The sequence below is a fragment of the Indicator indicator genome, chromosome Z, assembly GCF_027791375.1.
Source record: "Indicator indicator isolate 239-I01 chromosome Z, UM_Iind_1.1, whole genome shotgun sequence".
NCBI lineage: Eukaryota > Metazoa > Chordata > Aves > Piciformes > Indicatoridae > Indicator > Indicator indicator.
The window spans coordinates 30,980,035-30,994,711 of NC_072053.1; the positions used below are offsets into that span (position 1 = coordinate 30,980,035).

At 41.4% G+C, this 14,677-nt stretch overlaps 1 protein-coding gene across 1 annotated transcript in view; it reads left to right on the top strand.

Annotated features, from left to right (window-relative positions):
- The first annotated feature begins 456 nt into the window (after positions 1–456).
- Positions 457–14,677, top strand: part of RGS7BP (regulator of G protein signaling 7 binding protein) — a 53,211-nt gene continuing 38,990 nt past the window's right edge. The window contains exons 1-2 of the mRNA XM_054398094.1: positions 457–615; positions 3,316–3,482. Coding sequence (XP_054254069.1) covers positions 457–615; positions 3,316–3,482 — 326 coding nt within the window. The remainder of the gene's footprint in view (positions 616–3,315; positions 3,483–14,677) is intronic.

The following is a 14,677-nucleotide window of genomic DNA, read 5'->3' on the forward strand; positions in this document are numbered from 1 at the left end:
GGAGGGGCGGCCCGGGTAGGCGCGCCGCGGCGGGGCGAGCTCCCCAGCCAGGAGCATCAAGCAGGTTTTGGCGGCCGCTGGATGGGACCCTTTCCCCGCCGGACACGGCCGCGCTCGCCCCCCAGCCAGCTGCGGGAAGGAGGACGGCAGAACATGCTACCGGCGGGGCGGTTCTGTAGGGACTGACATGCTGCTGAAGGAGGGAAGGCGCCAGCCCCTCCGCCTCTCCGTGCGGTAGTGGAGGCGATGTTGCAGGGCGCTCCCCAGGCTCTTTCGCAGGCGCCGGGCTATCGCCCACAGCAGCCCCGCTCGCTGCCGTGAGAGGTGCGGTCCCGGCCCCGCCGAGGCGACGAGCGGCGCAGGCCCGCAGCCCCCCTGGGCGGCGGCGGGAGAAGGTGCTGCCCGCGCCCGCGGGGCCCCGCGCGGCGGGCGGCTCCGCGCGGCGGATGCGTGTGCATGAGTGCTGCACCGAGCGGGCGCAGGAAGCGCCCCCGCTCCGCCGCCTCCATCTTCCAGGGCAGCAAGACCTCGCCGCACGGCCGCGACAGCGAGCGCCGGGGCAGCGACTCAAATAGCGCCTACCAGACCCAAAGAGCCCTGGACGACTGCAAGATGGTGAGTACCGCGATCGGGCTTGCTTTAATTTTTGTCTTTTCCGAGTGGTCTGCTCGCCGGCTGCGGTGCCGCTCCTCCTGCCGGCTTGCCTATTCCTATCACGTGCGGTTGCACTATTTTTAAAACTGCAGTCCTTGCTGGGGGTGCTGCCCCGTAGCCTGGCTCGTAGTGGTTCGAAAGCACGATAGAGGAGAGGAAACGACACCCTCGAGAAGCCGGCTGGACGATGCGGGACAGGAGCAGCGCGCCGGGTCCCGCCGGAACCCTCGCGTCAACACGTGCCGCTGTGCTTTGCTAAATCCGGCCAAATCTATCCCCAGCTTGTGCCCACTGAAGCCTCAATAGGTAAAGAAATAGTTGCCTCCACTGCATCACTGCACTCTCTGCTTGGTGTCTTGTGCAGAAACCACACTGTTGCCCCTAAATCCTTCCAAAGTTCATGACATGCGTGGTACCTGGTCTCAGTCTCTCCAGAGTGGCTGGTTGCAGTGGTTTGCAAGATCGATCGCCTGCAATCGATGTTAATTTTGGTCTGTCACATTATGGTATGACATTTTTCTCCATTCATTTTCAAAATGCTTGGCTCCTGATGCTTCCCTCCAGGTCAGTGCTATATAACCTCTTACCTGTCTTAAGCTACAGTCGGCTGGACATTGGGGCCCAAAATTGCTCCTCTAACCCATGGCAGAGGTAGAAAACTAATGAAGTTGCTGCTACTTTACTTGAAAAGTCTGGATCTTGCTAAAGCTCTGTCCAGTATATACTGATAACATCTGTTCTGCGGGATTCTGGTAATTTTGTTCCACTAGAAAGGATTTTTTTTTTTCCTCTGAAAGCAAATTGTGCTGGCAGGTGCCCACTTTTGATACTTAAAATCGGGAGCAACTCCCAGTGCACCGAGCAACAAAAGCTGCTACAGTAGCTATATAAACACGCCCAGCAAATGGGTTCTAGTAGGTCTTGCTTTTTCGACCCCAGCAGCATAGTGTGGTTAGTTAAACAGAAGTGCTAGCTATCTAGAATTCCTTGATTGGAAATGAGATATGATTTACAGATGGGCTGTCATGATGCAGAAAGATTAAGGAGATAAAACCAGTGTTGGGTTTTATCTTGTTCTCTGTCTCAATGGTGCAACATTGGTGTAGTTTTTGTTTTCTTTTGCAATACTAAGGTGGCTAAATGTGTGCTTAGTGTAGACAGCAAATGGAAGGTGAGCACTGGCAAAAGGTGTCAGGCACAACTGCTTACCAGTTGCAAGATAAGGCACTTTTCCCCTTTATGCAGAATACTTAGGCTATGACAATGTACTCAAGATTTTGTTCTCCATTGCTCTCATGCATTCTCTTAAGCAATGGAATTGAGAGAGTTGAAGCCAAATTTAGCAACTACTGTGCCTAGGGTTTTGTTTGGTGTGTGGTTTTGGTTTTGTTTGCACATTGGGGGTGGGGGAGTGGAGGAATACTGAAATGTACTGGGGTTGTTTTGCTGTTCCCAAAGCAAAGAAACCTGCTTGCTACTCCTACTCAATGAAATTTAAGAAAGCGTGGCCAGAAAAAGCATCCTGATATGAGTTCTTAGTTGCACAGAATAGTTGCAGTTGGGTACATGAAAACTCTGAATGTAGTACTGCAGGGGAAGTTACTGACTTGTTTTGAGGATGAGAATTTGAGGGCTTGGCTTCAAAATTACGTGGGTCTGATGGAATCCAGAACTTTTAGCAGCCTTATATATTGGGATATATTGAAAGCCTGGTGGTAATTATGGCTGCAGAATTATGAATAGTACCTCTTGTCTGTTCTTACGTAGTTTAGAAATTGAGGTCAAATTGGCGAAACACAGATAAATCAGTACTCTGTTCTATTGCTCCGTGCCTTCCAACCCCTAACACCACATGGAGCAAGTGGGCTGATGTGCTTTCTTTCAGAAGACAGCAAATGCTTCATTTCCTTAAAATGTAATCCCAAGTACATGATCAGCGGCACTAAACACTAATGATCTTTCCATCACTGTAAAAGTTACTCATTTATCCAATATCATCCGTGTGTATTGGTGTGATACTAGGTTAATGTGAATGTTGAAGTGTGTATTTTCTTCTTTCCTGTATTTCAAACACACACATTGGAAAAAGCCCTTTCTAGAATCCTAACGGGAAGGTGTCTTTCTGGTGCATCTTCTCAACCAGTAACTTTAAATCAATTTTAAATCTGAAATTTGGGTTAGAGGCCAGTGACAGAACAGAAATAATTTACAAAACGAATTAACAGATTCACCAGTGTAAAAGCAAATGCTACGTTCCAGTCTCTAAATGTGCTGTTAATCAGGAAGCAGGAGGTGCAAAGCAATGATTTCTGGAGATATTTTTGTCTTTTATGATAGCAAAAAATAACCTTATCCTACTAGTAAAACAGCTGGTTTGGGTTTTTTTGTCTGCTTAATATTTAAGACTAAAAGCTCAAACATTTTCAGAGATTAGAAGCAGAAACAGTACTTTTCTGGAAATGAACATTTATAGCTCCCAGAAGGAGCAGCTGCTACAAAGGGCCCTAGTCATTTACTAAATATTCAGCACTTGATTATGTATGCCATGAAATTGGGAGCAGCAGAAATAAGCCCTGGACTGGGCATGTTTTTTACAAAATTTGATTGTTTTTATCAATGTAGTTAAACTTCTCATGTAAGTAAATCCTCTTTGTTTTTCAGCTTGTCCAGGACTTCAATACCCAAGTGGCTCTCTATCGGGAGCTGGTAATTTCCGTTGGGGATGTCTCAGTCACCTGTCCATCATTGCATGTGGAAATGCACAAAACTCGAACCCAAGGATGTGAGATGGCCTATCAGGCTCATCAAAAGTTAGCAGCAATTTCTGGGTAGGAATATATTTATGTTTAATTAAAGCCATGCTCATATGCACCTCTTTCCTAAATAGTACACTATAGAAATTTCAGCAAAACCATTAACTTGTGTTTCGGTTTTAGGCATAGAGATGTACAACCATGACTTTTGCAGAATGCTTATAACCTTATGATAGTGCAATTTAGGTCAAATCCTGGTCCCCTTAGCAAGAAGATATCCTACTGATTTTATTGGATGCTTTTATGTAAGACCGACAGAATTTTACTCTGTATCACTAGAGAGCCTTGTCTTTAAGGGGTGAAACAGCAGTAGCTTCTGTCCAGTCTTTCATTGGGTATATCTGAATGACTAGTTAGAGATGAGCTCAGCTCAACTAGAGACTTAACAAAATTATATGAAAAAATAATTAGGTGAAAGAGGGTGGAATACAAATGCTGTTGTGAAAACTTGTGATTACATTCTATGTGTTTAAAAAATCCTCATTTGTGTTGAAATAGGAATTGAAGATCTGCCAGCGTATAATGTTTTAACCTATTCTTTGATATTACATTACTTACGTTCCTTTCCATGGTGACAGAATGTATCATCACATACTTGAGACTGTGCCTCAGCACAAGATAAACCAGCATAAATAGCTGTGTCTTATAAAATGGGAATTCATGCTGCTTATGTAAAATCTAACTTTGTGGATTCTTTGCGGTATGGTGATAGGGGCGTTTGTGTTAACACAGGTACCCTCCCGAATCACATCTCTCTGACTATACTTTATTGTAACTTTTCCACTTGCCTTACACACCGTAAACCAGTGTGTACCAATGGAAAAAAACAATTTTTTGACTCTCCACCTAATGTCCACTGAAGTTCTTTTATCCTTTCAATGTTTATGAGAAATATGACTTAAGTTTAACATGTAAGAGAAGACCACACAAACTAAACAGCAGGAAACCCTGGCTGGTCATTCTAGTAGAACTGTCAACATTTTCAGATGTGATTTTTGTGCAGAGTTGATATTGTGACCTCTGATTTATTCCTCAGAAGTACCTGCTTTTAAGTTACTCTAAAGCCTGTGAGAATTAAAACGAACAACCAAACAAACAAAAACAACCAACCAAGACATACAGTTCTTTTTAAGGAGTGAACTAAAAATGTGGAGGCAAACAATAGTGAAATTGACCTTGTGCACTTTCAGAGCCTAACACAAACCAAAATAATATATCCAAACATCAAAATGTAAATTGAGGGGGTTTAAATTTTTTTCCCCTGTAAAGAAAACAATTGATACATGCTTATTTAGAAGTATGGAGTTGTTTTAAGTAATCATTTCACAGCTGGGAAGTCTGTCATATACACAAAGATGTCCTGAAGGTTGTGCAGTTGCTGCGAGATTGACATTTAGCTAATCTAAAACTGTTTAAAATAACTGTGATAATAATGTGATATCTATAACAACTTATAGGTGTTAGAAACCCTCTGGAAATTGCTTGGTTAGTTTGACAGACATTTTACAAGATGTGGTTCACACCCCTACAGCTGAGGAAAGCCATACAAGACAACTTAATTTGCGTGGTGTATCTGAGGAAAGATGGAAAATGAAGGTACATAGCAAGGATTCAGTTTAGAAAAGAAAATAGAAGGAAAGGAGTAATAGATACTCTTAAAGGTTGAGTCTTTAATTCAACAGGAAGAGTGATGTAGTGCATATGGCATGAGATTGGGAACCTAATCTAGCCAGAAGAAAAAGTATCAGAAAGAAAAATAATTAGGGATAGAAATGTGTTGAATCATCCTCAGTATTAGATAGCCTTGAGGTAGTTTATTGCTCAGAAACTACTGGTAGTGAGCAGATGAAGCAAAGGCTTACTTAGTTTGCTGGTTTTGTTAAAAATGCACAGCACTGCAGTTTGCAAACTTCTGGAAAACACAACCAAGTCTGTCTTCCAAAACTTGTTAGAAAAAGCTTTCCCACACAGAGAAAATGATAGCCATTAATTAATTATGTTACCAGACTACTAAAATTTCTTTACATGTCAGAGTTGTGTTCCTTATGGTCACCAGCAGTGTTCGTTTAGTCAAAGTGACCTGAGCTCTTGCCGGGCACTTTCATTCAAGAAGTTGGCATCACTGTCTAAGATAGCATTAAGAACATTAATCTTGTTTCTGCTGATGGAAAATGAGCAAAGAGCTTCATTTTATGCCCCCTGTTTGAGTATATCAGGATTTGAGACTCTTGAAGTCTCTCCTGATTCAGGCAACTAGGAGAGACAACCTGCTTCCCTTCCAAAATCTCCTGTTCTACACGACTAGGGAAAGTAGCAAAGACGAAAGTTGTAAAAACCTGTAGAGAAAGAAATAAGAACAGATCTTCTGTAGCTGCTGAGAATGGCAACTCTGAAAGAAAATTTGGGAACTGTGGGAAGGAAAAAAAATGCTGAGGTGAGTAGAAGATCTAAAGAAGAACTGAACTGCATAATATTTTTTTATTTAGGTGGAAGAAAACACTTCGATCATGGACATATTGGTTCTGGGATAAGATGGACATAAGAGTGTAAGAGTGGTGTAACATGAGCAAAAAGAGAACAATGCTGGTGTAGCTGTAGAAAATTTACCCATGGGTAGGCCAGCAAAAGGAAATGGGGAAGTGATAGCTACACTTAAAAACTGGGAAAAAGAAAAACAAGGGAGATGATGACAAAGATGGAAGTGGCAAGGAAATGTAAAACCTTGGGAGTTATGCACTGGATTAGACTGTATCACCCCATCTAGCTCAAATCTCACTGCTGCTGGGAGCAGGCATTTCATAAAAAAGCTTGTAAAGCACAGGCTGTTCACAGAATGATGCCTTTCCTCCAGTATTATTTCCACTACCCAGTGGTCAGTAGTTTCGGGGTTTCATGAGCCGAAGATTGCATCTGAAGAATTTGTATCTGACAAATATGAGACTGTACAGAAGATTTCAGGATTTGTCTAAATATGTGAAGGTATTTTACTCATAACATTCTGAGGGTGAATAATGTCATCTTTACACTCCTGTGTGTTTTTAAAAAAAGATTATTGAAAAAGGAAATTTCAGATACAATCTCCAACTTACCATGGCTTCATAGCTATTACATCCTCTTCCTAATTTCATGGGCTCATAGATTCATCAAATGGGTTGGATTGGAAGGGACCTTGAAGATCATCTATTTCCAAACCCCCTGCCACCTTCCACTGGACGGGTTTGCTCAAGGCCTCATCTGTCTTGACCTTGAACATCTCCATGGTGACTGACCTCCCTAGGCAACCTGTGCCAGTGTCTTGCCACCATTACTGTAAAGAATTTATTTCTGATATGAAGTCTGAATCTACTCTCCTCACGCTTCAATCCATTCCCTCTCATCTGATCACTACAAGCCCTTGTAAAAAGTCCCTTCCTAGCTTTCTTATAAGGCCCCTTCAAGTACTGGAGGGCTGCTATAAGGTCTTTTTGCAAGTCAGAACTCTCTCAGGTTTGCTCTCTTAGGTATTTTTTTGTAGAAGTAGGTGAAATTTTATCAAAACAGCAGATTGATCTCTAGGTTTACCAATACTGTCATGGCGTTCAGGAAATAAAGATTAGAAGTAAAAATAACTTAAATTGAAATATCCTAATTCTAGTTGATAATCTTCTAGAAATGCAAATCAAAGTAAACTCTTTTTTCAGTGTTGGTTTTCTGAGGACTTCAGGTCAATTCCTTCTACCACACTCAAACTAGAAATGCTTAGTGATTTTCAATGAATTGTCTTCTGAAAAAAGTGAGTAAAGTTTGATCCTTTAATTACATTTTTTGCTATATTAATTTATCAGATATCAAATATCTCAAATTAATGACATAGTGTGCCCTTGCAGCATCAAATAACATAGTCAAAACTGGAGAAAATAAAGTAGCAAGTAAGTGAGTCAGAATGAAGTAAAAATATTTGTAATAATAGGAAGATGGGGGGCAGGGAAGTGCAAATCTGTGTTTTTGAAAGGAGTTTGCTTAATGGGATGATAAAGACGAGTGATATTTTAGAAGTCATCAAAATGAGAGGCAACTTTATTGGTGAAGTGCACAAAGTCTGGGATGTAAATGGAAAGATAACTCAGAACTGTATTTTCAGACACAGGTCTGTACAACTGTGTGCATATTTTTGGTAAATGTCCCTTTCATTTTCTCAGGCACTTGATATGCTTACATAATGCAAGTACTTCTGTGTGCACTTGGCACAATGAAACTAGAACTGGCAGTATCTTTGTGACAGCCTGATATATATATATATATGTCAGCAGTGGCTGTTTTTTTGCATGAAATGAAACTTGTGTGAGGAGCTCAGGGGTGCACTGCAACGTACATCTGTGTGAACACAGCTTTGAAAGCAGTCATCCTCTGTTGTTCAGACAGGTGTTGCAGAGTCCTGAATCTAAGAAAGAGTATACCCCTGCACCAGTGCAGGATGGGAGCCAGCCACCTGGAAAGCAGCTTTATGGAATCACCTGGGGGATTCTGGTGAATACCAAGCCAAACATGGGCCAGGACAGTGCCCTTGTGGCAAAGAGGGCCAACGTAGCACCCATGCTATATTGCCAGCAGGTTGAGGGAATTGATCCTTCCTTTCTACTCTGCTGTTGAGGATGTAAGGTGTGTTAAAACCATCACAGAGGTCATATCTGCAGTACTTTGTCCTGCTCCAGGCTCCCTAGTAGGAAAAAGAAAGGGACATATCAGAGAGGGTCTAGTCCATGGTGATGAATATAATTAAGAACATGAAGCATCTGACACACAGGGAGAGGTTGAGAAACCTGGGAGTGTTTAGTTTGGAGAAGAGAAGGCTTAGAAGGGGATCTTATCAATGTGTATAAAACAAAAATACCTGATGGGATAGTATAAAGAAGCAGATAGACTCTTCTCAGTGGTATCCAGTGATAAGACAGCAGGCACATACCGAAGTATTGAAAAGCTGACATAAGCATTTTTAAAACCTGTTTTTTACTGTGAGATTGCTAATATACTGTAAGCCCTGAGAGGTTGTGGATTCTCCTTCCCTGGTGATAATCAAAACTCAACTGGACACGGTCCTTAGAAGCCTTCTCTAGCTGACCCTGCTTTGAGCAGGAAAATTGGACTAGGTTAGTTTTAGCTGTTCCTTCTGGCCTGTTACAGAAGTCCCTGTAAATCTTCTGACTGGGAAAATTCCAAAATAAACTTTCCCTATTTGACATTGAGGTGCATCTGTTGCTTATATAAAACAGTTGTTAATGCAGCTTTGCCTGAATTCAGGAAAAGTTAAGGAAGTAGTCTTAGAAATTGTATCCTGGTTGCATTTCTGCCTTTATTTTAGTGCACAAAAATGTTACTGTCGTGGTGCTTTAAGTAGTATGTACTCTGGTGATTTCTACTTTTGCTTTGCAATCTGCAAAAAAGTTTTCAATAAGAAGTGGAGGGTAATTTCTCAGACCTAATTAATATTAAATCAGTTTCTAAGGTTGTGTTAAAACATTTGATTTACACCCAATTGAGTCAAACTTTTTGTTAAACTGTCTGCATTTTACCCAAATTATGGCACTTCATCTGCTTTCTAAGCATACAAGCAAACAAAAGAGACTGCTCCAAAATATTTTACAAAATAAGAGAAGATGAAAATTCAGGCTTACAACTCAAGGAAAGCTGCATTAAGACAGACATAACAGAAACCATTTTAACTGTGTAACTTCAGATGTTAAATAAAGCACTGCTGGCAGGCAGTATAGCTGAGCAGAAACAAAATGTAGCAACACTTAGCTCAACGGGGAAGAATTTTTATAATCAGGAATCATAACTAAGGTAATGCCAGCAGACAGAGAAACAAACAAGAGTTCTGCCCAAGCTAGATACCAACGAGTCATGCAGCATGTATGGAGATCTCTGCCCTCCCTATCTGTCTTCACAGTCTCTGCCATTATAGTCCTTTAAGCGTATGTGTCAGAGATGGGAAGAATATTAGTCTTGGTCCCTGGAGTTCTGAATTACAGTCTCCTGAGCCTACTTCAGTTACAATAAGCATTGTGTCATAAGCTAAAATAAGGTGCTTCACAGAGATTGCAACATGATAATCAGAATGTGGCCTGATGAAAGTATAATTAAATATTAAAAATAATCTAATGTCGTGTAAGAAAACAAAGTAGTCGATATTCTCTGCATGAATCAACACTGTTATACTGGGACTGTTGAAATGAGAAGAGTCAGGGAGATCTTTTTCCAAAGAAGAGGTTTCAGAATCAGGAAGAAGTTCATTAATGAGCATTCTTATCATAGAATCATAGAATTGCTTTCCTTGGAAAAGGCTTTTAAGATCATCAAGTTCCACATTCACAAAATCACAGAATGTTAGGGGTTGGAAGGGACCTCTAGAGGTATCTAGTCTAACCCCTCTGCCAACGCAGGATCACCTAGAGTAATCCACATAGGGACCCATGTCCAGGCGGGTTTTGAAAGTCTCCAGAGAAGGAGAATACACAATATCTCTGAGCAGCCTGTTCAGTGCTCTGATACCCTCACTGTAAAGAAGTGTATCCTCTTGTTGAGGTGCAAACTCCTGTGTTGTACCATGTACCCACTGTGCTTTGTCCTATCATTGAACATCACCACCAAAAAAAGAACCATCACCTTCATCTTGACACCATCCCTCAGATATTTATCTACTCTGATAAGATCCCCTCTCATTCTTCTCTTCTCAAGCCTAAACAGCCCCAGGTCTCTCAATCTTTCTTTGTAGGAGAGATGTTCAAGTCCCACAGTCACCCTCATAGCTCTCCATTGGACTCTCTCCAGAAGATCCCTGTCTCACTTGAATTGGGGAGCCCGAAACTGTATTCCAGGTGTGGTCTCACTAGAGCAGAGGGGCAGGAAAACTTTTGTAGACCCACCAAACACAAGATGCCATTGGCCTTCTTAGCACAAGAGCATATCGCTGTCCCATGGATAACTTGCTGGGTACTAGGAGTCCAAGGTCTTTCTCCATATAGCTGCTTTCCAGCAGGACGCCCCCATTATCTAACTCCACCAGGTCTGGTGCTGAATCATCACCACATGGCCTTAGCACCATAGTATAAAGCCTCATTTTCCCTCAATGCTTACATTCAGCTTCTGTAAACATTTACTGTAACCTTCTTAAATGCTTATAATTTTCCTGGGATTTTGAGCAGGTCAGATTCTAAGGCCACTTTGTTGCACCTTCAGTTTGCAGTATCTTCACTAAAGTGATTCAAGACTTGGTACAGGCTATCAGAGACTGCATCTGTTCCCATGACTCAAATCCCATTTAAATCCCATTTCTGACTAATGGGAGTTAGTCTACATGGGAATGTTTTGTGAAGTAAGCTCAGGTATGAGTATTTTGTGAACATACTCTTCATGGACAAACAGTGGTGTGCAGTAAGTATACCATAGCGTACTCCTTCTTCAAGAGGGTAAGAGGTACATACGTTGTTCTTACTAGACTCCTTCTCAGAAATGTCTCTGTGCAAGCCATGCACATTTAAAATAATGGAAAGGGACGTTGAAAAGCTAAGACCGTTTTCTGTGGAGAATAAAATCTCAATTTATACTCAATTGAAGTTTCATGGTGCAAATATTTAAGTCAGATACCTCAAGTTCTAACAGGCAAATTCAGAAAGCAAATAATGCAAGGAGAAAACAAGGTTATTTACTAAAGCAGGGGCTCTCAAAATAGCTCATCTCTACAGACTCACTTTTCCTTTGTACCTTTGTCTTTGGAGCTGTGCTCTAATAGGCAATTGGGATTTAAAGATAACAAGGTATTACTATTTCTCTTTATAGATCTGTTTTTCTTAACTGGAGGCCAGATTCAGTAAAGGGCAAACATACCTAGAAGTGAATTTAGCATTTACTTCTCTGTGTCCAAAACAGCAATTTTGAAAAGCCTGGAAGTTCTGCATCTTCAGTGTCACAGTGTAACTTAGCTCTGACAAAGTGGAAGAGCTTAGCACCTTGCTTAACAGTAAAGCTAATCATCAGGTAAATGTGAGGCATTCTTTCTTCTCCAGGCCTTAATAAGCTTGATCCAATAGTTGCTTTCAGAGCATCCTCAGAGGCTAGCATACACTGACCGTTTTGGACTCTGTAACAAAACACAGTGGCACCTGCCTAGTGTCTTAAACTAAAGCTGAAGGTGAGTCAACTCCACTTCCACATGCCTCCCAGAAGAATACCGTGACTGTAGTCATGGGAAAGTGAGAGCTAAAAGTAGGACAGACATCATCACTGATCACTTATGTGGTGGCTGTGACTTACTTGCTTCTTTCTTCCATCTCACACTTGATGGGCATATTCACAGCACCTTCCAGTGCAGCACTGCCTTTCCTGAGACACTTAATGACTGCACATGCTGAGTAAACCTGACACTTATGTGAAGGGTCCTCTAACAGAAGAGAAGCTATGTCCTAGCCCAGCAGTTGGGGACTCTGCCTCACGCTGAAAGTTCGCCACAAATAGCCGTATTTTTCTTGGCAGGCATACAGCAGTGTAGCTTTTCCTCTAGCACATGACCTGAAGCTATGAGGTAACTGCAGGGTAGGAGGAAGCACAGCACTGTTGTCTGACCCAGAAAGAGTCTTGTGCACACAGGAGCAAAGTGGTGTAGAGGTCAGCAGTGCCAGTGCAGGTAATCATGGAAGACTGCTATGGAACTTTGTTGATGATGAAGAGAACTTGTGTTCTAGTCCTTGCTCCCATGATTTTTTTCTCTGTTTTAAGTAGAGATTCAGAACTCATAAACACTGAGCATTCTTCGGCATTCTGCATCTTCAAAGAGTGATGTGTAAATCCACCTACATTGTACCTCAGTTGGAGGAGGCTGCAGAATTAGGATGGTTTGGCTTCCATTTTGACATGCCTTCTGCATTCAGCACTCCATTCCAAGTCTGGCCTGGAATCAGACACCAAACTATAAGCTGTTGCTGTTTTTTAAGCCCTTCACTGGAATGCTTTTCTATGCTATACATGAGCAGCATTCTACTCCAGAATTTAGGGTGTTTGTTTCTCCAAATCTACCTCAGGAATACTATCCCAGACATAGGTAAACTTAGCTATCTGTAACAATGTTTGTAATAGTTATTCTGTTTTGCACCCCTGTTTTGAGATACGCAAACCTTTTACATCAGAAATGGAAGTGAAAGAAAACAACATACATAGCCAGAGAGATTTGGGGACTGGATTACCTTGGCCAAGTCCCTTTAGAAATGCTGCAGCCTCACAACTGACCTTGTTTGGACAATACAGTGCTTCTGCAAGCATTCTCTAAATTCATGCTGTTCTCTTAACCCATTTTGTCCTTCCTTCAGAATACCTGCTATTACTGTTGGACATACAAACCGCTTGTCTCAGGGAGTAATCAGCAGGAGGATCCAGCTATTAGCAGGAGCTGTGTGGATTTTGACAAGCTTGCAAAACTTAAATGTAGACTGTTTTTTGGCAGTTGCTGCACCTTTGCTTCACTCAGTTCTCTCATAACCTCTTCTCTTTTGCCATCCCTTTCCCTCAGTGTTTCTGTTTCTTGCCTGTCTTTCCCTCACAGTCCATCTCCAAATGGTAATGAAATTAATATCATGTTTGGTGCTGTAATGTTAACTATTTGGAAACTCTTCAGGGCAGAGACCTGAATGTAATTATAACAACCCCACTGGAATCTACTGACCTGGCATTATTGTAATAAACATGATAGATGTGTAATTAATGTTTGTAATACTATTTTTTTTTACTGTTTTGAGAGAAATAGTAAAAATTATTCATTCATCCTCTGGCTGGTGTTTTAGGTGAATCACTTATTAAATAGGTGTACCAGTACTTCTTATCTCTGAAAAATACTGTTTATATTATTTAATGCTTTTACATCATGTTTTAGTCTTGCAAGGGAAGGCATAATATTCAGATATACTATTGTATCATTTGTTACAGTGTTTATAAGTGAAACATGTCAAGATTACATTTTTATCATACTGTTTTTCCTAAACTATGTCTTTTAAAATAGATTTTAAATCTCAATGTTCTGTAATTTTAGGCCCTAAATAGTAACAATGTCTCTTGAGATGTCACAACTGAATCAGTTAATAAGCTCTTCCTGAGCAAAAAATGAGTGATGCTGACTTTATATCTTTAAAAGGGGATTTAGAACTAAACTTTAAAATGTATTGTAAGACTTAAAAGTGGAGCTAATGTTAAATTTCATGCTGATGACCTCGTGCCAATAAAAATCAGAAGTGCCAGAGAAGCCTGCGTGGTTCAAAATTAGCGTTAGGCCAATCCAAAATAATTCTCACCTTCCAGTATTTCACAGAATCACAGGATGTTAGGGTTTGGAAAGGACCTCCAGAGATCATCTAGACCCCCTGCCAAAGCAGAATCACCTAGGGCAGCCACACACCAGGCAGGTTTTGAAAGTCTTTGGAGAAAGAGACTCCACAACCTTACTGAGCAGCCTGTTCCACCACAAAGTGCCTCCTCATGTTGAGGTGCAAACTCCTGTGTGCCATTGTCCCTTGTCCTATCATTGGACATCCCACTGAAAAGAGACCATCACCTTCATCTTGACACCCACCCCTCAGATATTTATAGATGTTGGTAAGATCCCCTCTCAGCCTTCTCAAGACTAAACAGCCCCCAGTCTCTCAGTCTTCATAGGAGAGATGTTCAAGTCCCTCAGTCATCCTCATATTTCTCTGTTGGACTTTTTCAAGCAGATCCTTGTTTCTCTTGAACTGGGGAGCCCAAAACTGGACAAAGTGGTCTCACCAGAGCAGAGCAGAGAGGGAGGGGAACCTTGGGAAATTTTGCAGAAAACCCATATTTGGTGGCTAAAAAAAAATACATTGAATTCCTTCCTAATTTCTCAGTTGCATTTGCACCAAAATGGTTGAGAAAAGTGCCGTTGTGTTCCATTTGAGTCCAGTGCTTTCAGAACCATCTCACCAGCATGTTTCAGTAGTTTTCTTCTCTAGATTTTTGCTGAAACACAGCTGAGATCAGAGCTGCGAATTTAGTCATAAATTTCAAGTGCTTCTTTCCTGATCATTTTCTTAAATAGCATTTAATTAAGAAATCCCACATGGTTACCCTCTTTAGTGTTGGACTCTCTGCTTACCTTTTTTCTGTACAGCTTTGGTTATATTGCTTTCAGAAAATATAGCTGATTCTTAGTGAATCTTGCAAATCCAGAC